The sequence below is a fragment of the Dromaius novaehollandiae genome, chromosome 14 (assembly GCF_036370855.1).
Source record: "Dromaius novaehollandiae isolate bDroNov1 chromosome 14, bDroNov1.hap1, whole genome shotgun sequence".
NCBI lineage: Eukaryota > Metazoa > Chordata > Aves > Casuariiformes > Dromaiidae > Dromaius > Dromaius novaehollandiae.
The window spans coordinates 20,846,399-20,872,177 of NC_088111.1; the positions used below are offsets into that span (position 1 = coordinate 20,846,399).

The 25,779-nt window shown below is 49.3% G+C and overlaps 1 protein-coding gene across 3 annotated transcripts in view; it reads right to left on the bottom strand.

The window, feature by feature from the left end:
* The window catches only part of LOC112983393 (ankyrin repeat and fibronectin type-III domain-containing protein 1-like), a 311,760-nt gene that overhangs the window by 213,524 nt on the left and 72,457 nt on the right, over positions 1–25,779 (bottom strand). For all 3 annotated transcript variants that reach the window (XM_064520675.1, XM_064520674.1, XM_026100490.2), the window contains 2 exons: positions 16,812–17,005; positions 8,996–9,225 (listed from right to left, as the gene is read on the bottom strand). In XM_064520675.1, coding sequence (XP_064376745.1) covers positions 8,996–9,225; positions 16,812–17,005 — 424 coding nt within the window. The remainder of the gene's footprint in view (positions 1–8,995; positions 9,226–16,811; positions 17,006–25,779) is intronic.

Sequence of the window (25,779 nt, forward strand, 5' to 3'; positions counted from 1 at the left end):
CAAACTTTGGATGGACTGCTCCTCTGCAAGGCAATTAAACTTCCCGCACGACAGCACGTTACGTGGTTACTCTCTGCTTTCACACCGGACCTTCTCCACCACTGCCAACATCGCTCTTAAAGCTTGTAAAATGTCAGCGTGCTGGATCACCTTAAACTTTCCACATTAACACGCTAGCTTTCAGAGCTGGCTTTGGACTCGAGCGCACACTGACTGTGGGCACAGGCTGCTTCAGCCATCTCCGCAGGCCAGCACGGGCATCATCAGGACAGCTGAGAACACCAGAAACACGTCTCTCTAGCTTAAACACGACAGAGGCAGCTCCTGGACATCGCCCTGTTCACGTAACCTCTGTAACGGGAGGAATAGTTACGGCTGCGCTAGTGTTTTCTGAAAGGACAATAAATTCTGCCTGCCATCTGCTCTCCGCTTGCTGTGAAATATCGCAGTGGTTCGAAGCACTAGGCTGACCAGCGCAGCCCCTTGCTCTCCTACGGAGTTATAAATTGTCCCAGTGTGCCCGGTATTTATCTTTGCCATTCACACCTGCATACATTACACGGGCTGTCGTCTGTGGTTTGATCCGGAGACGGATGGATGTTTCGGAGCCTGCGACAGCCACCTCGGTAATTCTCTCCTGGCTGCTCTCTCAGCCAGTCTGTCTCTTCTCCCTCTCTTTTCATATCCTTGTCACTCCCCATCTCGCCGTTTATCTCCCCGTCACTACAACACGGTTCCTTTCTTTCCCAATGCCACATGCCATCACACAACCCGTGCCCGCTTCACCAGCTTTTCTCCCACCCTGAAAGGTTGTAAATCTCTGCCCATCTCTCTTGCAAAGGCAGGCAGGTGATTTAACACACACACACACACACACACACACACACACACACACACACGTGCTGCTCTTTCGAGGGGCAGACAAGCAGGACGCAGCTCGGTCCCAGCCTCCCGTTGCGAACATGCACCCACACAGCACATCTGGCAACAGCGGTGCACTAGGAAATTCAGCTGTGAACCTACAGTCCCAGGAAGGAACAAGGGGAAATCATAATTCCCGGGACAAGAGACGGATTCAGGAGCTACAGACAGCTTCACAGAGGCTCCAGCGAAGCAATTTGCTCAACACAGGAGGCCAAACCCATGGTGCTTGTAGTCATCAGGGCGATGAGAAACCGGCCACGAGAAAGTGGCTGTGCACCACAGAAAAATGCCAGCTCCAGGGGCCTCCCCGACACCCAGCAGCAGTGCTGGGAGTTACAGCCCAGCTCCGTCCCGACGGGTTTTCAGCGTCTCTGGCAGTCTGGCTTTGTTCGTTATTTGGATTTTATTTTCTTTTTCCTATTCTCGCAGACAACCTCTCCATTGAGCACGACGAAAGAAAAATTTGGAAGTGTAAAGTACCAGCTGAACCTGCTTCAAGAATCAGAAGCATTAGTCTGATATTCATAAGCCATAGAGATGTGGCTCCAGCAAAAATATGAGTTCCAGTGACCTGCATTTTGGACATTTAAAACAGACAAAATATATCTCCCTGAGAACTACCTCCCGATTCCCCCTATGAACAGATAAGCCGCACAGCATGCTGGCTGATCACATTAAGCAGTAACTCCCCCTCCCAAATGTTAGAATCACATTTGCATGAGCAATAGATCAAAAGCTCTTCAGCCTCGCAAGGTGCCTCTGCTGCCTATTGCCATAGGATCCGAGAGCAGATGCAAATGAACCTGGGGAAAGCACTTTATTTTTCTCCACTTCAGATATTCAGAATACAGCACAACAGCCTGATGTGCCAAGATCCATCTTTTCACGTGCTAAATACAGCACAAAGGAAGGAGGTTTGGGCTGGACACTGAGTTAGGCTGCATTTGTCTGTCTCTCCTCTGCACAGCCGTTTTGCTGGAACGCCGTAGCAATACCTCTGAGGCATCTGACCCTTCCCCAGATTTGGAGGAAACTGTCCAATACACGTGCAAAAGCCCTGGGGAAGGGTGGAGCTGGAGGGACTGTGCAGAATAAGCCTCCAATCCTCAGGAAAGCAAGCTAAAAATGTTACTGCAAAGAGGACAATACTTCTGCTCAAAAACTCCAGGCCCGAAGCAGCCCGTGCTCTGCACGTGGGCCAGACAGGAATGGGCCTGCCAAAGCCGGCAGAGTCAGCGAGTGCTACGCAGGCAGCAGGGGAGAAGAGATAATTATTTGCCCATCTCACATCTGTGGCAGGCAAGCTCTCGGAGGCGGCTGCATTCAGAAGCATCAGAGCACCAGAGCACTGATAGCAAATGCCCAAAGCACCTAACAAATTCCTAGACATAAGTCCATGGCACAGGGCTGATGCCGCAGGGGAGGTCGCTGCAGCTCCCAGCTCCCCTTGAAACCCAGCAAGGGCGGCTTTCAACTGAGAGACGCTGCAGGCAGGCTCCCAGCGATCTTCAGCTGGCAAAGAAAAAGCCTTAGTTGACCCTGACTCTTCCCCAGAGAAGCCCTCCCACCTCCCCAGCCCAGCGAGACCCACCACCCTGGGCCGAGCAAAGCAGCAAACAGCACAAAAGACCATTGCTGCCAGCTCCGAACTGGCGCAGCATCTCGGGGCCGCTTGGCACTCTGCATTGCAAAAGCAGTGCACTCGCTCCGTGTCGCCAAGCCCCAACAGCCTCTGCAGGCACATCTGACCTCGCTCAGCTGATTTACGCTGTTTGTCACAGAGCTACTGCTTCCTTTTTGGCTTTGGGAGCACGAGAGGTGTTGCACTGCCCATGCAAACCACCACGAACCCTCTCTTCACCAGCCCAGCTTTGAGCCACCCTCTCCAATTTGCACGCACAGGTGAGATCTCCCTTTGCTTGGCGACGTGCAGAACAGACCCCGCCGCACGCTCTCCCCTTCCTAAGGCTTCAGAGCTCTAATGACAGACATCGCAACACACTCACCAGGACACTACAAGCCACTGTTCCAATTAAAACCGCACTTGTCAAAGAAGTGAGCAGAGTACATTTCGTCAGACCCTGCTCTTGTTTGTTTATTAGCATTATTGTGTTGCTTTGCTCCGCTCCCGTACTAATTTGCAAAGCCGAGTGATTCACAAACAGTCTCTCCCACTCAGCGCCTGCTATCAGGAACTGTTCCGCTGCCTGTAGCACTCGAGTGAATAAGCTGCTATCTGGCTCCAGTGTCACGTTATTAGGTTCATTTCTTTTTTTTTTAAAATACTCATCAATGAACAACAGTCAGCAAGTGAGCTGACAAGGTATGGTTTGGCACAATTAGATGATACACGGCATACATCTTTCATCTACCTTTGCTTACCTCAAAACACACATTACAATTGGCCTTTGCAAAATTGAGGACAGCGTGTGCGTAGTTCCAGCACAACACTCATCCCTTTGCTCAGTCTAACACAGTTGACCTGCCCTTTGCATGACTCCAGCCTTGAATTTTTTTTTTTTTTTTTTTAATATTACACACAAGTAGAGGGCACAAACAAGTATCAACTGGCTGTTTGCTAACATCTTCTGGAAGCAGGTATAAGAAAGAGAACATTTTTGTAGTTGTATAAGAACAAAACTAAAGTAAAATAAACCAGCCGGGAAAGTTTTACCACTGGTGTAATTCCACTGGAGGCAGTGGAATTAGAGCAGGGCTGAGTTTGACTTTGCCTTCATCCTAGAGCATCACATCAGAGCCTGCACCACCCCATCCTATACTTGCCAGGAGAGCGATACACTCTAACCTCCAGACTTGTTAAGTATCAGCATGCTGTAGTAGGAATAATATCAAACCATCAGGGTAACACAGCCGCTGCAGGGACGGCTCGCGCTAAGCAGGCTGCCAGTTTGCTCTCTTCTGCCCGACTTTACTGGCACTCACCACCCAAACCAGGATACCGTCACATCACACGGATCTGTGCAGCTCTGGGGCGAGAAGACTTCTGCGCAGACCATCTACACGATATCCTTGCAACATCCATCAGCAACAGAAGAGGCCTCTGGACTGATCATCCATCCAGGTTTTCCCATTCCTGTGGACTGGTGTGTGTGCAGAACAGCAGGTACCTGCTTCCTTCTAGAGCTCAGTCACCGTTAGTAACTTCAGTGAGTCCTAGATTTGCTCAGGTTTCTCTCATAAAGCAAGGCTCCCTCTTCACCACTTCCTACTCCAAGGCCTTACCATTCTGCTTATCCACCTTCTCCTACCTTGCTAGTTTTTTTTTTTTAAGAGAAAGGTTATCTTTGCTCAACTCATTTGTAGAGCTCCCAGGACAAAGAGGGCTCTAAATCTTAGCTGGAGCGCACACAGGCATTTCATAAAAGAATGAGCGCCTGGAAAAAATATCATACAAAAATAATAATAATTAAAAAAAAACCAACAGTGCCTGAAACAACAGTCAGGTAAGTAACACATCCTTGAGTCTCACCTATCTGAAACATGTAGAAGTGTCAAGTCACTTTTGGCAGCACCTAGGAAATGCAGAGCTGGACCAGCCAGCGTCAGGACAGAGACCTGCTGCAAATCAAGCAAACAAGATCTCGGCCAACACTCCTCGCGCTGCCTGCTCCTTCTCCGCAGGGAGCAAAGGTATCTGTGTTCTTGACTCAATGTTTTTTCTTATAACATCAAAATGTCAGCGGGCAATGCCAAAATAACTGCCCTAGTCATAGAGTACTTTAGATCCCAAGGGAAAAAAAGAAAAGAGTGCACTGAATTCACGCAGATCCTGCTTTAATTTGCATTGGTTGTTCCAGTCAGTCATCATACACAGCAACACAGACTTGGCCTAGCTCCCTTAATACTCCATAAGGTTAAATTTGTTAAACTCAGTGTTAATCTTGAGTTTAATACTCAGGGCTGTCGTGAAGACAGAGAGGAGTTTCACCTTGGCCTGTAGCTCAAAAGCCTCTCAGTCCTGTTCGCCTCCCACTCTCAGTAGAGACCAAGCAAGGCAAACTGCCGAAGCTCTCATCCCTCCTTCTCTTTGCCTGCCATATGTCTGGAGGGAGAGCAGGGCTGGCGGGGCAAAAAATGAAAAACAATCCCTCATCCATCAGTGGATGAACTGATGCAACGCGCACAGCATCTCAGAGCGTAGGTCCAGCCCTGGCCACAGCAGCCCTCCTCCACCACAGGACCGACGCACTGGATATGCTCTGGGCAAGGCAGGGCTCACGGCTCCCCCACCTGAATGGCATTCTTTTAATTCTTTCTTAAATTGATTTATTTAATTCTTTCTTAAACTGATTCATATCCCTAGAAAAGGGGGGGATGTGAGCAAGTGTGAAAGACAGCTGTCAAAAGTAATCAAGTGCTCCTCTCTTTCTCAAAGGCAGAAACTTCGCCAACATTACAAGCCTTAAAGGAGTTAAACGGAAAGGCTTATTAGAAAGAAAACTCGTTCTGACAATCACAAAAATTGGAATTCATTTAAAATTCAAATTATGCAAATTCAAATAATCTGTATGAGCAGATCTGTCATTTGCCAGCAGTGGGACTGCACACACATGCCACCAGCTATGCGGCTGGGGGAAATCCATCCTTCAACCGAGCCCTCACCCTAGCTGTCTGAAGAAGGCATCTGGTCTCACCTCCTGCGGACACAGAGGAACCGTGGTACCTCTTGGGAAAAGAGGCCTCTTTGACCACGATTTGCAGGTGCTCCCTCTATAGTGACAGAAAAGTAAAAAGATTACTTGGCAACACAGCGTGCCAGCACACTGCATCCCCAGGGACAAGCAATGTTTGCTAGCCCTCAAACATTTTCACATAGACTATAATAAACTGCTATTCTACATCATGTGGAGAAGCTTGGATACCCAAGACAGACGTGAAGTCTTCATTAAGCATGAAGTCAGGCTAAACGGTTGCAATGGCCAAGAAATTAGCAGACTGCAGGTACGTCAAGGATGCCAGAACATACAAGGCTCTGCAAACAAACAGGCCAAGCCAAATGCTTTGCATCAAAATAGATGCAAGATAGCTGCATGGCACAGGATGCATTCCTGCAATAGCTCTGCCCCAGTCTCCCCCCTGCCACATTATGGTCCCTCAAAAACCCTGAATCAGGATCCTCTCCCATAACTCTCAGCACTTCCTGAAATAGAAATAGGAGCAGCTGCCTCACAAGGCAAAGGCATCTCAGACTGTCAGCACAGAGAGAGCAAAGCTAGAAATTTAATGTTACGAGCTGGCTAAGTGCAACAGCCCAGAAAAATGAATCAAGCTTTAAATATGGACTTTCCTAAAAGGTCCCAGGTGAGCCACTGCAGAAAAGGCAAATCATTTTCTCTTCTCTTCTAAATGCTCTGCTACACATGGGGAGAACAGCTATCACCTAGGATGAATTTCTCCACCAGCCTTGATCAGAGCACCAAGACTGGGGTAGATCAGGCATCACGCAACAGGCCAGAACAGAACACGAACACAAGCGAAACTGCAAAGCAAGCAGCACACAGGTGGAAAGTAATTACTACCCTCAGGAGGACCTGGAGTCTGATACTAGCTTGCCTATTCTTGGAAATAAGTGCCACAAAGTCCAACTTCCCCAAGTTGTCAGGACCTTTACTTTGAATTTGAAAAATGAGGTCTCTAGCTGTATGGGGAATACTGGTCCCACACCAGCCCAAATCTCAGCTAATGAGCTGCCAGCTCAGCTTCCTGCAACCTCACTGCCTCTGGGTTTCCCTTCAAAGGTCTCTGCTCAAGCCCCTTCCAGGTTGGTTGAGTCTGCTTGTCTCAATAGGTCTGACAAGATCACAACCCCTGGCTAAGCAGTTTCATCCTAGCCTACAGTGATAACATTTTCAGCTATTAAAACAAACCAGAAATGAAACAACAAGAAAAACACCCTACAGAAATCCAGTCCTGTTCCTTGATGGACAACATTAATCAGCTCTGTGGATGCCTGCCGAAGTGCTAAAGATCTGTGCGCAGTCTCCAAAACCACTGGCAAAAGTTCTAGTGAAGTCAACGCCAAAACGAACCAAGCCCCAGGCAGCATGGAGAGTGGCAGGACTGGAGCTGAGTGGGCAGGCAGTGGGCTGGCACCACTGGGGATGGGGAAAGGAGTCCACCTCTCCTTCAAGCACCTAAGCAGGAAGATGTTCTCCCAAGCAGTTCCTTATACAAAAAGAAACAAAGCCATGACCAAGCAATCTGGGCTCCCCTTGAGGAAGAAGGGAAGGAGGTTAATTAAATAGCAAGTTCCAGAAGGTATCATGAGACGAATGAAGAAGAAATGCCGGAGCACACAGGCTCATCTGACCTGGTGATCTGCCCCTGGCACCAGCCACTGGCTGCTTCGTTGCAGCCTTTACACCACTCTCAGTGAGAGGAAGCAGATGGCCCCAAAGCGAGGTGACTGTCACATCTCATCAGAAACTCAGAAGCCACCCTGCTGTGAGGCAATTCAATGTTTTTCTAGCCAAGAGCTCTGCAGCACTATCCCCCGTCCCACCCAAGTGTGTAAGCCCAAAAGAGCACTGCCCCAGGGCAGAGAACAAGCAGGGTACAGATCAGCCTCTCACCTTAAAACCAACTGTTAAGAGAATTGGTTTAATGCCCCAGCTCTGAGGTTAGGCCCAGAGTTCAACTGCTTCTAACACTTTTTGTTCACATCAACAGAGTAGGGAGGCTGTGGGTAACAGATCCCACCAGAAATACTCAAAGACCTTTCCAAAAGAGGAATGGTTCCCAATATCCAACTCTGAGCAATCTCCTTTCCCTCCCACACTCCTATGCACCATCGGGGAGGACCACCCATCTAGACTGAAAGACAGATAAAGCAGGTTTCTACTCCTTACCGCACAGCAGGACTGCTTCATTTTAAATGCATCCGACTCCTTTTAGCCCTTCATGAGATACTCCATCCTGTTTCTGCTCATCTCCATCATAACAGCTTTCACCTGCTTCCCAGGTCTAAAGCAGCGGGTCCCACAGACATGGTTCACTGAGCACAGCTCACAGCACTGGGACCATAACCAGCTTCCGAAAAAACCATCACCGCAGATACCCACTGTTACTGTAGACAAACAAGCACCAACGCAAAAGACATGCCTGTCCAAAACTCGCTGATGGGTGAGCTCCGCTGGCCTCGGGCAGCTGCCCCCTTCGGCACTCAGCCGTAGGTTGCACAGGTGGGTGCCCCCCCCATTCAGCTCCCATTGCATCAGTGCCCTCACCGGTTTCCAACCAACATCAAGTGCTTTTCAAAACAGGGACACCTGAGCCCCTCATTACAACCCTGTGGCCACTAATGAGGCAGGGAGAAGGCCATATGAATCGCCTGTATCAGGTGTCGCTCGCAAAGAAAAAGCCACGAAGCCCATTAAACTTTGAACAGATCACTTCCTCCAACCTGCCGTGGAGCCGGCCCTCCTTTCCCTGGCGGGTTGATCCTATGGCCTTACTACCGGAACTGTTCCAAAGAGCCAGAAAAGCCCAAACTGCTTCAGTGTTTCAGTCCTGGCTTGCCACAAAGACTGTTGCTCCAGCCTTGGCTCCTCAATATGTCTGTTCATTTCAGGTAGATCCCTGAAGAGGCCAAATTGCTAGTGTGGATAAGGCAGAGGACAAGAGTGCAAACTCATTTCTACTTTTGATCTCACTTCATATTTTGAACTGCAGTCTCCAGAGGCACAGAGAAAACGTATTGACGCCATGCATTACCTGACCGAGCAAGAGCCACCTCTGAGCCAGCAAAAGCCCTGCAGGAGCGTTTTAACAATAGGGAATGGGTAGGAGTTGTAAAATCTGCCAAGCGAGACAAAGAGGTTTTCTGGCATGATGTGGGCAAACTCAAGATGACGCGACCATCTGTTTCACCAGGCTAGAGAGCCTCTTTTCCTTCCTTTGTTTTTTTTGGTAATGCTTTAAATATAAATAGCTCTTCGACACGTTGGTGTTTTTGAGAAGATGTGAGCGCGTGTGAATACGAGTGTGTTGAACTGCAGCGTGCAACGGACGGCTGCAGGCGGTACAGAAATAACGCCCAGCAGGTACTCACGAACTGCCTCCGGAGCTTGGTTTTGACTCGCTCGGCCTTCGTCTCCGCCGGGTGTAGAGCGTAGCCGAGGGACCCCAGGTGGTTGTCTACCGACAGGCTTTTCCTCATGTAGAAGGAGCGCGTGCGGAAGTAGCTGAACGGGGCCTCGTCCACCGCCGTGCGGAGCCGCAGCTGGAGGTCGGGGTTGCCGGGGGGCTCCATGCAGTCGTCCTCCAGCCGCCAGGCCTCTCCTGGGGGGAAGAGAGAAACCGCCGCCATCAGAGCAGCAGCACGAGGCTGCCGCTTCTGCTGGTGGCCACCGCTGCCGGGGTCACCCGGGTTCCTCCCACCTTCCGCCTGCCGAGACGCCTGGGACGCGAGGGCAGCAGGAACAGGTACCTGGCCAACGCACCCACCTCCATCCCAGCCAGTACCGGCACCTTGTGCAAGGCACCTGTATCCGCAGGGAAGTAAGAGGGTGGATGGCTGTAAAGCTCATTCACCAGAAGGGATTTAGAAGACATCTCCACCATAAGCCTCTGCATCTTGGCCACATCTACGAAGCTTTAGCCTGTCGCAAGGAACGACCTCCCTTTCTCTTCTTTTTGTCCATTTTATTTACCTACAACTTAACCTGTTAAGGCTCAGTGAGCTCTGCCGACTGAGCTAAATCCCACCAACTTGAGGATGCTATTCACAGGACAAAGTCCTTGAGGGACTGAAGCCCCAAAGCCTTTGTGGCAAGATCTGCCCTTCTGCGGCTTAGCCCAACAAGACTTGATCAGAGTCAGGGCCTCCAGGCTCTACTGCAGTATAAATACTGTTACTCATAATAAACAGAAGACCAAAATCCTAATGCTTGATAACTTCCAAATTATTTAATTCTAATAGGGTTGCCCTATTAAAAGGATCCCTGATAAAGAAATCAAAAATACATTCCATGCTATCTGCTGCTCTTAAAAAAAAAAAAATGTTGGTAACAGAAATAAAATACCTGCAATCAGAACTCTGTACAGTTTTGCCGTTAATGCTACATGTTCATATCAAACTTCTCTCCTGCAGGTATTCACACACTTTGTAATTGGTAACTATAATAAATTTCACTTTATGAATAGGGAAACTGAGGCATTGTAAATGTGACAAATCACAAAAGGATTTACTGTCATCACCTCCAAAAAAACCCAACTTTCCCTTTATGCCATGGCCAAGAACAAATCAACAGCAAAACTGAGACAGAAACCAGATCTCTGGACTCCTCCAGGTCTGCACAGCCCAGTGTCAACAGCACAGTCTGGCGCGCTATTGCAAACTCCACGCGCCCGGGGACAAAAATGTGCTGACGCTGAGCTCTGCCTCCCGGGAACTCACTTCAGGGATACAGTGGGAGAAAGCAGCTACTGGAGAGGGCCGTCAATAACACACGGAGCTGTCTCTTTTGAAACAGGATTGACCATATTTCATTGCAACAAAAGGTAAAATAACAAAACATGACACTGAATGTCTCCATAATATCACCACTCTGCTATTTTCCAAGCAGCTTGGATACCACGTGCTTTTCGTTGCCAATTTTTTCTTTGCACCTGGCAAACAGGGGGCTTTCTCTGCTTCCCACCACCTCTGTCCACACCCTGCCATCCAAGCCTAAAAATCACTTCTTGATAGCCATAAGAAAAAAAAATTCTTGCTCAATTCTTGGAAAAATGATCAATCATTAGAATTGTTTTCAGAAACGCTTCTCCTCCAGCAGTTTAATCCCAAAGCGAGACCATTTCTATCTGGTTTCTGAAGAATCCAGCATCTTCGAGTGCGAGTAGTCACGACCCCGCAAAGCCTGGGATGAGGAGGAAAATGCTTCCAAAGTTTAAAGCAGATAAAGGCCCTAAGGTAAAAACCTGCCACAAAACAGCAAGTGAACTCTGGTTTACTCGCGCAGCCTGTGGGTTTCGTATTGAATCTAGCAGCGTTAGAGACGGGCTAGACTACAACCCATGGCAGCCTCAAAGCGGCTACCAGCTACTCTGCCTTTTGCATTTTAACAAACAAGTCTGTTCCCTGCACTCCCGGAGATCTTTAATGGGCAAAGACAGTTTGCTGTGTGCAAAGTCCTGTCAATGAACCTGAACGCAGTGAACCTAACCCAACTTTAGGATGGAACCAAGAGGGTAAGAGGAAAAGAGAAAGATTTTAAAAATGCTAATAGAGACAGCCTGAAAGTGGAACGCTACCTAGGATCTGAGGGGTTTTTTTTCCCCCACACCTCTGCTTTAAGTTCACTAAGCTGCTGCTGCTCCTCTCCAAACGTCAGCTCATACAACACAGGAACTGCTGTGTGAAAGCTGTGATTATTCAACGCATAAACACGTCAATCCAAGCCCAGATTCAGACTGCCACTGTACGATAACATTGTTCTGGGAAAGTAGCAGGAAATGCCGTGACAAAAATCACCAAGCCGAGGAGGAGAAGAACCTAACTCATCGTTTTTCCTACAGCAGGACCTACGGGTTTTGCCTCTCCACCCGAATTGCATAGTGAAACAGGAATTGGCCATATCCTCTCCTCATTTGTGAGGACTCAGCCCTCACCTGCACTCACGCACCAAGGCTGTCCCCTCGCAGCCCCATGTTGCACCCAGGCACTGTCACCACTGGTTTGCTACACTGGATTGGGGAGGGCCAAGTTCACGCACTGAATTTAGCCGAGCTCTTAGGGATGCAAGGGAAAGGAGACAAAACCCACCAGACTCGCTCCTTTGCGTGGGACACCTCTCCCAAGGAGGAAAGAGAGGGGTTCAAGTCGCACAGACACACAGGGTCTCACTGATTTCAGTTTCATGTGGATTTTGCTAACTTGGTCTCTTCACACTCCAAGGAGCTATGTGTAGCTACAGTCCTCCAGGAATGGGATCATGGCTCAGAGGCAGAACTCCTCGCTGGCCGGTCCATGGAGTGACCCACACCAAATCTCTCCTCTCCCAGTGACAATCCTCAACTCAGGAGGAAGAGCTGGGACTCCTCCTCCCCTAAGCATGGGGAGCAATCACAGATGGAGCCAGATGCCAAAGCAGGACCTTATCTCCCCCCAGAAACCTTTCTACCTGCTGAGGAGCTTGTTTCTCATTTCTGCCAAACACAAGCGAAACAAGGATGAAGCCCAGAGCCTAGGGAGGTCAAGGGGAAAGATTAAGAACAGAAATCACTGGAAGACGAAATGTCAGGGACTGAAACAAGCCCATGGGCTACAGGCTAGCTGTTCTTATGTTTTTCTACCTTAAAACTTCTCGCTTCTGCTACTCAGAGCTATGCTTGGCAAAATCAGCACCTCCAAAAGATTAAGCATCCTCTTGGGCTTGACAAAAACTATTGCTGCAAAATCTTTCTTCTTTCTATTTAAAACACTGGGAAGACAGGAGAACATGTATCAAAGGATGGACCAAGCATCAAGGACACAGCCGACCGCCTCTCAGTTACTTCCTCTCTTAGCACAGACAGTCCGATCACTCAGCGTGTATGAGCAACACAAGGCTTTCCTGAACATTAATACCAGTGCACGGGCTGGTGCAAAAAGGCCCTTCTGTTCCTCCCTTGGATGCTGGGGCTGGCACATTGCCCAGGTACTGGGTGGAAGTCAGACAGCTCGGAGTCTTCCTAACTCAAACAGCATGTCACCAGAGAGAAGAGTATGGAAAACAGCACCACCACCCAGCTGAAAGCACAGGATGGATATCTTTGCAAGCAAAGCTGTTTCAGGAGGCAGCCATATGGCCATAGGAACTTCAACAGAGACGCAAGATTGACACTCATCTACAAGTTGGGGAAAGCAACCAAAAGCATTATTCATGTGAGCATTAGAAAACTTTACTCCAGGGTCCTGGTCTACTCTCAAATCCAGCTACTTTATTTCTGCTTCTTTAATTCCCTCTCTTGGGCATAATTCCAAATAAGTTCACACAAACCATGCTACTAGTTAGCTTTTTTCCCCACATTCTCCATACTGTCACAGTGTGGAGTGGAGCCAGTTTCTGAAGAGCTCAGCACATTGCATGAGGAAGGCAAGGCAGAGAAGAGGTGGATGTAGCATGGACTGCTCCTTCCAGGTGCAAGGCCAAGGCAATTGTAAGGGCTCAGACATGCCAAACACATTCAGTGACCTCCCCACGCGGGTTAGCAGGCAACAACGGCTGGCAAGCATAGGCTGAAAGGAAAAGAGAGAGCGAGCTACAACAACAGAAAATTCTCAGTCTCAGCCCTAAAACTTCACATGGACACAGAATAAGGACGGACAAGAGAAAGGCAGCTAATTTCTGCATGCTGCCAGCGTGTGTGAAACCTCTCAGCAGGCTGCAAAATGTAATACCAAAGGGATAATGGTTTGGACAAGGCAGGCACTGCTACTGCCCCTGTTCCAGTTTGCTCTTATCTCCATCTCGCTACATCCCAGGTCTCGTGGCCATGAGGAATTCCAGATTAATCCAAGAGCACTGCTCCAGGCGAGGACAGACAGGCGGAGAGCTCAGAGCTTGTCGCAATCCAAGGCACCACCACTTCCCTAGACAGAACCTTACTGCATGAGTATTGCAAGTTATCTGACAGGGAACAACAAAACTGGACCAACAGGACACTCGGACCACCTAGTTATGTGGCTTGCTAAATGAAGAGAAAGGTTGTTTTCAAGAGGAGAAGAGGATTTGGCAGGCTCACCAGCCACTCTCCTTGCCATCCGTAGGGGCTCCGGTTCCCCTCCAGGTACTTCAGTGCCTGCGCAAGGACCTGCACCAGAGAGACAGTCCCCAAGCAGGAGAGGTCTCCTGCAACCTCCCGCAGAACAGGGCACGTCCCTCCTCCAGCACCAGAAAAGCTGGAACCACGGGACACAGAGCAAAAGACTAGGGAACACATCCTGACAGTCAAGAGAGGGCATCATATGCTATCCAACCAGAAGGAGATAGCTTCTTCTACCTCTCTTTGCAATTCTTCTGTTTCCAGACATCCATACCAGCCAAGGACCATCTTTGATGCCTGTCTCAAAGAAAGTCTTCCGATTAAAGTGCCCTCTCAGCCAATTTAAGCTTACTGAGCTTACAGGTATGTGCAAAATAAGGCATGCACTTTGAACAGTGCCCATGGGCAGCTGTCACCACTCTTCTTATGGCCCCAAGTAGGACAGCAGAGAGTTATGGCCCTGCTAGTGCTATTCCAGTTGTCTCTATCCACAACGGTGAATTCTTGCTGAAGATTAACCTCCCACTTCTCCCACAAATGGCTCTTCTCCTGCCAAAGCCTCATGCAGCTGTGGCTGTCTCCTTCCCAATGCGGGTCTGCCATCGTCCTCTGCCACTGTTAGCCAGAGATGCCAGCAGTCCCCCCACCTTGAATGGGGGAAGGGCAGCACCTTTTCAAAGCAAATTCACAAATTCTTTGGCACAAGGATCTTGTCACCCTCCTGAAACCCTTTCAGCTCAGCTCTCATTCCTAAATACCTGGGGGAACTCTCCTTTCCTCAGCTATATATTGAGGATTCCTTAGTCTCCTGTGCCACGTGGTGCTTCTCTCTCGCCCATCTGCTCTGAATGTCACATCCCACTACCAGTGCTGATCTTGCAGGAGCTTACCTCTACCTGCAAGTGCCCTAAACGAGCTGATTTTGTCAAGGTGAGCATAACAGATGCTGCATCCCTGCAAATAAGACCAGATCACGGGCATTTGTCTGGGCCATCATTTGCTGTTCCAGGACTAAGTCCATCTGAGCCATGTATTACAGGTAAATACTGTCAGACTATGATCCAGGCCAGGAGAGACTAATACAATAAACCAGGCAAGGCTAAGAAAAACATTATTTTTTTCTTTCTTTTCTTTCTTTCATGATAGCAAGCTGATAGGCACAGAGAAGGTAATTAGCAGTTCCTAGCTGAGTGTCAAGGAGTCAGGAAAAAAAAACCTAAGATGAGCTGGACAGAAAGCAATTCCTCATTCATCCGTCTAAGGCTCTGCCTATGAAGTGAGCCTTCCACTCTACAAGGGTTTTCATACTCCTCCTCTTCTTGGCACCTTCCAGCCATGAATAAAACAACATGTTAAGCAATTTTGATATGCAATGCACCCTCTCCTTCATACCCTCTATGCAGGGAGAGCTGTGCACAATGTATGTTCTAGATGGGTTGCTCTACAATGTATAAGCCTGTCTGCGCTCACATCAGAAGCAGCGTTTGGAGCAGCAGGTAACAAAGTTTGCAATAAATCTGACTCACACTGGGCTTCCTTTCCATAGCTTTAGCCAGCCTCCCCCTCCCTCCATCCATCTCCAGCATGGCTCACTGGAAGTGTTAGCCCATGAGCCAGGGACCTGCTCTGGGCTCAGAGGTTCTCTGGAGGCTGCTCTCTTGTGCATGAGTCCTGCTAAACATTTTGTTTTTCCCACAACCAACAGGTAGCTTTCTGCTTTTTATTCTCTGTGTCACCACAGGTCTGTCCTGCCAATCATGCTATCTGGGGACTGAGGAGACCCTGATGGCTCACAGAACATCACAAGCTGTCTTAAATTCCAAGCAACAGAGTTACCTGCAATTATCTAAAAAGATAATCTCAAATATCCCAGTCCCAACATCAAGTCCCCTTTGTGCCCACAGGAGTCAGCTACACGTTTTCTCACAGGTCTTCCTCCCTACCTCCCCACTCCGAGACCTGCTCTTACAATCTGAGGGGCTGAAAAGGAAAATAGGGGTCCTACACACACTGGACAGAACTTGGTAGGGTGAAGCAGCACACCAAAGAGCACTGCTGTGAGAAGATCAGCCTTGGTATGCTCAGCAGGACAGACTCAGCAATGTGTATTCCGAATTTCTCTCCACATACAGCTTTCAGGAGAATTAGCAGCATCAGCAAACGAAATGCAGAATGCAGAGCATTTAAGTTAATCCAGGGTTTGGACAGCTGTTCCGCCAGATAGCTCGCAGCAATCTGACAGTGATGGTTCTAGATTTAAATAAAATAAAATAAAATAAAAAGGGTGCTGGTCACAGGGAGTTGTTTTATATGGGTTTTATTTAGCACTGGATTGTCAGCCCTGGCTAGAGGGCCTTATCGTTGTTTCAGTACTAATCATCTTCCCCATCTTTATTATGGTCCCAGTGTGATTCTGCTGGCACCAAAAGCACTGAAAATACTCTGGTCATCAACTTTTTTGCCAATAAGTTTGTCCAGAGCAGCTGGTCCAACCCTATTAGCATCTCATCAGGATCAGCACAACAGTAGAAGGACACAATAAAAATTCCCAGTCTACGTGAAGGCCAACATACACTACTAGGCTGGGGAATATTTGCTACAGCAAACCATCACCACGGCCAGGACCACTGGAAGAGCAGTGCTCTGCCACTTCTCTGCTGCTGCTCCTGATGAAGACCAGCAACGAATACCCTGAAGCCACTTCATGCCACTGAAAAGCGGCTGACACTTTTGCAGAGGCCCAAGAGCCACGGAGGCAGCAATGTGAGGTCAGTGAGCAGTACGTGAGGTCTGGAGATACAGTCCACCTAAGGGCAAAAGGCTCTGACCATCACCTCAATGAGTCAAGTTGCTCTCATGAGTTGAGTCAGCTTCCTGATCAGTGTAATGAAAGATGGGAAGGTTTAAGTAAGAGGATGAAAGAAAGGCTGAGAGAGTGACAAACAAAACCTCATAAAGAATGGCTTGTTTTGAAGCAAGATAAATCCCATGTTGATTGTGGGTTGGTTTTTTTGCTGTTATGTTGTGCCTCTGGAGAATTTCAGCAAGCATTTGTTAAGATTTTGAAGGTCCCCAGGCCAGAACCGTGCAAAACTTTGCCCCAATACTGTGACACTCACCAGTGGAAGGCACCGTGCACCCTTTCTGGTAGTCAGATAGCGAGTGTTTCTTGTAGGGCTTCTGCTCCGGCATGTCCTCCCTGTATGCCTTGGGGTCCAGGAGGGGAAGCCTGCTCAGGACCGGGGACTGCGGGATGCTGGGCAGTGTCCGGGACTTTCCCAGGAGTGGCCTCTGCAGCTTTCTGTCCAGGGATCTTGAAGAGAAAAAAAACAGGGTACATCCATTTGAGCAAGTGAAATGACTTTCCTGAAAACAGGTAATTTCTCCGCAGGACACTTCTGTGACACACAATATTGTCACTGGACTGACAGGATACAGCTGTTCCCATCACTGAACTCCATCCTTGGTTTGCAAAGCTGCTGCTATTTCAGCAAAGCCTTCTCCCTTTGCCAGAGTATTTTAATTAGGATTTTCATCTTGAGCTGCAAAACATAATCAGCACAGACAACACAATGCACATTCTAGCACCTCCAGCCTACCCCAGCTTAAAATTTAAGGATAATCTGAATTAAACAAATACATGAGCCAAAGGGCTCAAGACTGAAAAGGATATGAATTGCTGTTAATAGAGTAAACCCCTGCTCTTGAGTCTAGTCTGAGACATCAGAACACCTTTTCTGGTGGAAGCTTAGGAACTAGAGACACACATGGGCAAGGTCTGCGCTAACAGGGTGGACTCACACTGTAGAGAGATGCACTGTAAATGTCTCAAAGGTTTCATGCATTGCGTAGAAACACATATTCAAGGTCTCAGCACGGTCAAAACTCAACCAAGTCTGACCATGGGGTTCAAAAGCTGCAGGGATGACTAACGCACGCACCCACATGCTCACAGCATGATTTGTTTTCCTTCAAAATCCATACTAAGCCACATCTCAAGAAGGCAAAGGAGCAGATTGTTTCAACTGTTCTCCCCTTGCAGCGCCCCATTTTCTTGCTTCATTCTGCATAATCCCTCAAGGAACAAACATCACGCGCTGTCCTTGGGGATGACACTCGCCCTGGCTACACCACAAAGATTCCACAAACGTGATAAAAAGCAATTGAAACCCAATGCTGCAGCTCTTGGAATAGAAACAGTAAGATTGCCCCATCCTCAGGAACACGGGCTAGGAGATATCTCGGGGCCTTTTGGCCCTGTCCACCACTGCCACATGTTTTTATGTCATATAATCCACATCTTAAGCTGACTGAGCTGCCCCAGCAAAACTGCGAGGGGGCTATGCAAAAGGCGCCTCCTTGCAAAAAGCTGCTTTCACGTCTCTGGATGGTACAAAATCTCCTTCAAATTTCCATCCAAAATTCAATTCATTGCTCATTTATACTCATTTGTTCTTGAGCCAATATTAACCTTTAGCTTAAATAATTGTTTTCCCTCTCTAGTGTTTACTCCCATGATTAATTTCCATTATACAGTAGTCACATCCCCTTTTGGCCTTCATTTTTCTAGGCTGATTAAGCCAAACTCTTTCAGCCTCTTCTCATAAAATAAACTCTCAGTCCCCACGGTCATTTCCACATCCCTTCCTTGCACTCATTCCAGCTTGGATTCAGCACCCTCCAAGGCCCTGAGCACCGTGCAGGATTACAGAGGTGGGCCCGACAGCACCTTGCAACGATGCGATCGCTCGAATCCAGGCTGCGATGCCCTGGCAGACCACACGGGCAGCGCTCGGCCACCGCGCGACCCGCACACGCTGCGAGGTCTCCTCCTCTCTCGGCTCCTTCCCACCGAGGATCTCCCAGCTTCTCACGGGAAGTCTCTGCTTATCAGCTCCTAAACCAATGATCCTGCACTCTACTATATTTTATCCTATTTCCACTAAGCCAGTCCTCAGGGTCATACAGGGAGAGTCAGTGCTGCAAAATTTCCTGACCCTCTGAGGCTGCCTGTCACCACTAAGTTTATTATGATCATTTTTCTTTCCCTTTACAAATGTGACAGCAGCCCCCGATTTGTGTTGGCATCTGATGTGATTTACGGCCAAGCAGGGACACGAAGGCCAGTGGAGAGCTTCAGGTCTGTGCAATGATACCCTGCAGGATATTAAATTACCAGATGCATGACAATGGCCATGAGCGGTGTTTGGTCAGAGTGGCAGGATCTACAGAGGCTGGAAAGCTGGACAACCCATCCCTTCACCTCTGAGGCCTTCTACACAGACCCTGACACACAACTCTGCCAGAGAAGGGATGGGAAGTTTAGGTTCAGAAAGAGGGAGTATTGGCTGGATTCACCCTTAATTCCCAGGAAATGCGGATCTGTTCCCCAGACCGGTCTGGGGACGTTCTCTATGGAGAGGGGAGCTGGCATCAGCTGCAGGAACGGCATTGCCGGCAGCCATGGACAGGCACGGCCAGAGCTGCATGGGGCCCCGGTGTGCCAGCAGCCAGCCTGCTCCCGCAGCATTCCCGCATTTAACGTGCATCAACAGGAGAACGAAGTACACGAGAAGATACAGAAAACAGGATTAGCATCCTGGGCTGTTTCTATTTTAGTAAAAACTTAAGTATCTATCATTGTAACGCATTTTATTGGCACCGGGCAAAAGCGATACAACTTAGCATATTGCTTTGCTGCATAAATGAGTCCTAGGCTCTGTCAGAGTTCAAAACACTACTTTTCTTTTGCACGTAAATCTCAGTACTTTTAGATGCACCTGCGTATAGTTCTAGGATCAACTGCAGAATAGCATTAGCATTTTAAATGCTAACATTACTTTGTGCCCACAGTGCCACTCACACAAATTGCATTAGGGTTAATAAGGAAGGAATTCACACCTCAGGAGGAGCAATTTTTAAGCCGGGCAGCTGCAGACAACGATTTATATTGGAAAAAGTAAAGAACAAAGACTACATCAGCAGCTAGAAGCTTGTTTTCAGTCGAAATCTGAATTTGCATTCCCAAGAAAACTTCAGCTCTGTGTATTTACGATCCTCTCAACAGTCGCATAGGCCTCACCAATAATTGTCAATTAGGACCTGGCATCAGGAAGTCACGTTGCATCTACGTACGCTTCCTAAACAGGCTCCAGAGCTATACAGTATCAAGGATGCCACATCCCATTAGCACAGATCCCTGATGGGAGTGTAAAGTGCAATTAGAGAAGCCATAATCAATGCTGTTATAGCTTATAAACAGCTGCTGTTCGGCATTTTGGTAGAAGGGAGAGCACGTAATCAAGGCTTGACAAGGGTGGAAAAATCCTTCTGGCTGCATGCAGAAACTCGGCCGCGAGCTCAGTGACAGCTCTATCGCTCCCAGCCAGCAGCCAAATGGAGAAGTGGGAGAAAAGAGTCACCAGGGCGAGGTCCCCTGCCACCACTTCAGAGGCCAGCTGTAGGACGGCACATAGAGAAGCAGCAGTAGCTTAGCCCCTTAGAGGAGGAGATTGAAGTCCCCCTTGTTTCAGCTCCCAAAGGAAGCGTGCGTGCCCAGATCCAATGAGGAAAACCTGTCCCATGAGCCCAACTTTCCAAAGCCCTTCTGCTTAAGAGGGACGGGATTAATAAATAAGTGAAATCATGCATTTCTGGTCTCTAGGGTTGCACAAGCACCCTCTGGAAGCTCAGTTTCCAGTCTGGGTCCACACGCACAGCAGCCACAGCCTGCTGACATCCTGGACCCCTGGACAGAGCTGGCGGGGACAGAGGTGCTGCTTCCTTAGGTTTTTATTGAAAGCAAACAAGCTAACAAAAAAAGCCACACTGACACCCCCTCCCCTCAAAAAAAGCCCAGTTTGATGCATCTGGTGCTCCCCCATGGTGAAGTCCTTACGGGATGATTATTCCGGCGGCTGTGCTGCTGTCCCTGCATGGCAAAGGCATTCCTGGGAGCAGGTTAGAGCAGAGAACGGCGGAGCAGAGCTAACGTGAAGGAGGGGAAGAGAAGAGACTAATGCAAGTTAAACCAGGAAAAGCCAGATCCTGCATCCCTTCCAAAAGCACTGCCTTCTCCCCCAAAAGCCTGTCTCCCCCATCTATTTCAGTGCAGAAGCTGCTTTCCAGGCCCTTCTCCAGAGGACTCCTCCCAGCCCCATCAAGTGCTTATTTTGGTCTAATTTTCGAAGCGAGAAGACAGAGCCTCCCCATTACCCAGGGGAAGGAAGACGGGATCAGCACACTGGCTGCAGCAGAAATGCAGGAAAACAACAGAGATATGGCAAACAGAAGGGAAAAACAGCCTCACACCCATTACTCACTCAAACCAAGAGGGACTCCAAGAAGTGCCACTGATTTATGTGAGTTCCCAGTGAACTCTCCAAGAGACAGGACCTCCCCCAACATCTCCCAGAAAGGCCTAAAGAAAATGAACCTCTGAAGACCCCCAATTCCTGGGAATGGGAAGGGAAGGAGCAGTGACTGAGGCATCGGCATTAGGGCTGCTCTGGACCTCGTCTGCCTGCTCCTGTCATTACGGTCTGGTCACAGCGTATTCTCCAAACTACAAAGCCATTTCCAAACTCCAAAGGGGACAACGCACATACTGAAGAGCTCATACCCCCAAAAGGCATATGAAAACTTAAAAATAAATAAAGTCCTTTTTCAGAACAGCACAGCATTTCATCACTAATTTTCAGCAAACATCTACAGCCCACTCCTCTAGATGCCATCAGTAAGCATTCACTAAAACTGCCACAAAAAGGAAGTTTGTAAAGTTGAAAATTTGGGGTAGGATAACTAATTGAGGCACTGAGGTTAGCAGCAGCCTGGGACTCAATAAGGATAGCAGGGAGAGAGGGCAGGAGAGCTTCGTTATTGAAAAGGGGCACTACTTTGAGATCTCCCGAGCTTGTGGAAGTCTAACTATAACACACTGCTCAGCCTGCTTCTCTAAGGAAGTGTAACTTAGAAATCTGACCTTAAAAACCGCAGAGGTTTCAACAGGATCCAGGAAGATGAGAGATGCTACAACTCAGGATGAGCGGTTCCCTATCACAAGTCTCTCTTGGAATGAGGCAAGGGCAGATACATCTCTGATTAGGTAAAGAGGATGAAGGTGGTAGGTACCACCCCACAGCCCAAACTGGCACAGCATTTTATCAGAAGCAATAGCTACAAGAGAACAAAGAGTAACATCCATTCCCCCAAAACAACCTGTGGGGACCCAGCTGGGTGTTCGGTGACAAGCACGCACACAGCCACAGTCATGCAGGATTGCTGGGTTTGGGACAGGAGGAAAGGTTTCCCAACAGCTCCGAGCTCCAAGGTGCAAGGCTCATCTTCTCCTGGCATGTGTCACAGTGCCTCACCTGACAGCAGTCTTACTTGGAGGCCTCCATGTGTACAAAATAGAGCAGCACAAATAACTGCCTGGAGAACATGCAGAGGGGATAAGCCCACGCAGACAAGAAACATCAACGAACCCTGTTCCACCGTGCCGCATACTGATCCTTCAAAGGGGGAGAGGGGCTTGGAGGCTGCTGTGGCCGAGACCCGTCACAACACCCACAGCAAAAAGAGCAAAGGGAACACTGTGAAGGGCCACAGCCTGCTGCTTCTGCTGGAAGGAGCAGGGAGAAGGGCAAGCCCATGGACATCCCATCAGATGATACATAAGGAGAAGTGGTGTAGACCATGGCAGGCCTTGACTTGAGCATCCTTCAACCTCCTGTGCCCTCTCAATCAATTGCTTCCCCAAAACACCTTCCAAAGTGGTTCCCTCCCAGAGCACGCTCGAGACGTCTGACAGCGCTCAGAGCCTCACCTTCTGGAAACACAGACGTCCCCTGCTCCACCACAAATGCCTTCCCTTCTCCGCTTCCCCTAGCCCTTCCTGCCTGCAGGCCATAGCCCAGCACCACTGGCAGCAGAGCTCCAGGGCAGAGCAACACGCTCGGGGCACCCTGACCGGCCGCCCCCTCCCACCAGCTGGCCTGCTGTGCAGGGCCGCGTGCACAAGCGCTCCTCGCTGCTCCGTCACTCACCAGCCCAGCACGGACTTCATTTTGAAGTCGCGGTGACACAGAGTCTCTCTGGAAGCAAATGGCACCATTGCAGCTCAATGAGCCACAAAAGCCACCTTCCTCACCCTCCTTCTTCAGGCCAACTTCCTAGAGCCAAAAGCAAGGAAGAGCAGCACTTCGGCCCCTGTGGCCCCGCACAGCACCCCTCTGACCACCACTCAGGGCACGCCAGCGTGCTCAGTGCTGCACGGAGCACGACGACTCTGCTCTGCAGATGTACATGCCATGAGAGAGGCAAGGAAAAGCAGTGATCTGCGTTACGGTCTCCTTCATCGCTGTCTGTACATCAGTAGGAGAAAGAAAACATCCAACTGTATCCGGTTACTGTGTAGGGGCTTCACAGGAAAAGGAAGTCTGCGGAAGAGATCTGAAGCAGACGAGGATACGAGGCCGGTGCCTTGGGACTAGGAAGCTGTTTGTGAACAGGAACACAGGGACGCAGAACAGAGAGCACCAGCAGTAGCAGCCCCCGGGATGCAAGTCAGCATGGCCCAAAACGCAAACCAGCTGCAGGGCCTCGCTGAAGGCAAGCAGCGACGTTTAAGGGGATCGCGCAGCAGCAGGGAAGCCTATAGAAGGATTTCAAGAGGAAGCAATACAGCTGGGTAAAATACAAGGTGGCCTTGAAAAATAAAGTCCAAGGAAATAGGAACATAGTCTTCATGAAATCACCTTCGTGAATCACCTTAGTTTCCTCTGAAAACCTTATTAACTGTTAGCAAACCCATGTGTCACTGGTACTTTTCCAATGACCCTATAAATTGCAAAGCCAGAGAGAATCACTGACAAATCCTACCTTCACATTCAAAAAAACCCACCACCGGCAACAACAAAACACACAGAAAAGCTTCTTTCTGCTGACCGGCATACTGATTAGAGCTAACTATCCACCAATCGATGCGGAAGCCACAAACCAGAATCAGTTCTCACCTCAAAAGCACTAGCCGCAAGACTGCTACAATTGTCCACTTCCTTGCAACAGGACCCTGCGTCATGCAGAGTCCCACCTGAAAGCCACCACAGCAAAGCCACCCATCCCTAAGGACACATTTTTTAGCAGAAATGAAGAGTAACTGACTCGAACAAGGGAAGTAACTATTTTAACAGAGAAGAGTAAGCACCACTACATGGGACAGGTGACAACACTCCTCTGCTGCGAGCCCTGCACACTGTGTCCTCGCCGGCAGTCCTTCCTCCACCCTTGCTTTCTTCTCCTGCAGCTTTGCAGGACTTTCCTGCACTGCACCAGTGCCGGGCAGGCTCCTCTGTCCCCAGGGCAGTCAGCTCCTCTCCATCTGCCCGAGGTTTTGCTGCGGCCTCCTCCCTTGCTCCCAAGAACGCCCCAGGAAACAACAGAACTTCAGGTGGTCTCCGATAAGGCAGCGTGCAGCAGCCAGGACGAAACGACAGCCGCCTCCTCCCCTCGCTAGCAGCAGCGTTGCCAAATCCACGGCCGTTCGGACACAACCTCACATCCCCCTGCTGCAGCCTAACACACTCCAGCCAGCGCCGTGGGCGTCCCTGGGAGAGCAGATCTCCTGCTAGCATGGACCACACCGCCGTGCTGAGCTGCTTGTTCTTTTAACTGTTTGGGACCAGAGACAGGAGGCAAGAGCAAGCCCTTCTGCTGCCTATGCAGAACACGATAAATCTCTCCCGTGCAGGAGGAGTTCACTCACCTGACATTTCCAGCGTCCTGATTCAACCCAAACCTCCCCAAAACTGTCTTCACACTGTTAAAAAGTAACAGTGGGCTGACCAGTGGAGGAAGTTAGCTGAAAACAGAGTATCTTCTATCTGGCTCTGAAGTAGTTTCAAAACAAAACAAAACAGCATTCAGCTTGCAGTTCAGAAAAACACAAATGCATGAAGCTATAAAAATACCTTCCCTAAGCTGGTAAATAGCATGATTTCAACCAAATGGTTTGCAAAAGCTTCCTTTCCTGCCACCTCTTCTTGAGGTGCCTTCCTCCAGCAGGGACCAACATCCAAATGCAGAACAAAATGCCACCTGGCATTAGGAAACTAACTGCATTTTCATTAGGAAGGGTGAAAAGGGCTTCAGGGACCTCCAGAAGGTGCAGGAGGAAAGGTCACACATCCCACATGCCAGGAAACATCGGGAGGACCTTGGCAAAACATTTCCAAAGCGGTATTTGGAGAGCCACAGAGCACCACTCGGCATCTGTTCCCTCCCCCAAGCTCAGCTGTGCCACAGGACCCAGCCCTGCCTGCTGCTCCCATGCCCAGCAGGCTGAAATGGGCTTTGGAGACATCCCAGTGAAAAACCCAATTTACCAAATTCCCACAAAAAAGCCCAGAAGTTCTTTTTATTGTGGTGGTTGCTTGCCAAGTCTCGGCCCAGCAACTGCTGCCTCCTGGGCCTCTCTTCTGGCTCAGGTGACCTGAGAAGGGCTGCTTGCCACCTGGGCTGATTTAAAGCCAAAATAACCCATTTGGCCCTACGCAGAGGGATGTACTGCAGGGAGGGGAATTGCAGCAGTCCTCGAAATGGGGCTGCTCCACTGTAAGCTGGCCAGCTACCGATCAACATGCTCCCAGGCAAGATCCGAGTCTCATCTCTGCTCGGGAAGGTTTGCACAAGGACCAAGGCAGCGTGGAGCAGCTGGCTGCGTGCCTGGGGTCAGGACGGGGAAGGGGAGAAGGGTTCATAGGCAGCGGCACCAAGGGTGGACCCTGAGCTACCACCTAGCCCATGCAAGAAACATCAGTCCCAGCAAAACACCATCTCAAGCCACCTCCTCTTCCAGGGAAACATGCTGCATCTCCTTTCAGCAAACCCTTCCTCTCAGGTCATATCAAGACCTGAGCTTGTCCAGATGTCGAACCTGAGAACAAGTGACAAACCAAGACACCAGTCTTCATCTGGCTAAATGAAATGCCATCAGCGTGGCTCACTCAGGGCCAGCCACACTGGAGAAGGATGAATGCTGTATAGCTGTGCCTCCCGCTGCTCCCACCTTAGGAAAGAGCAAAGTCA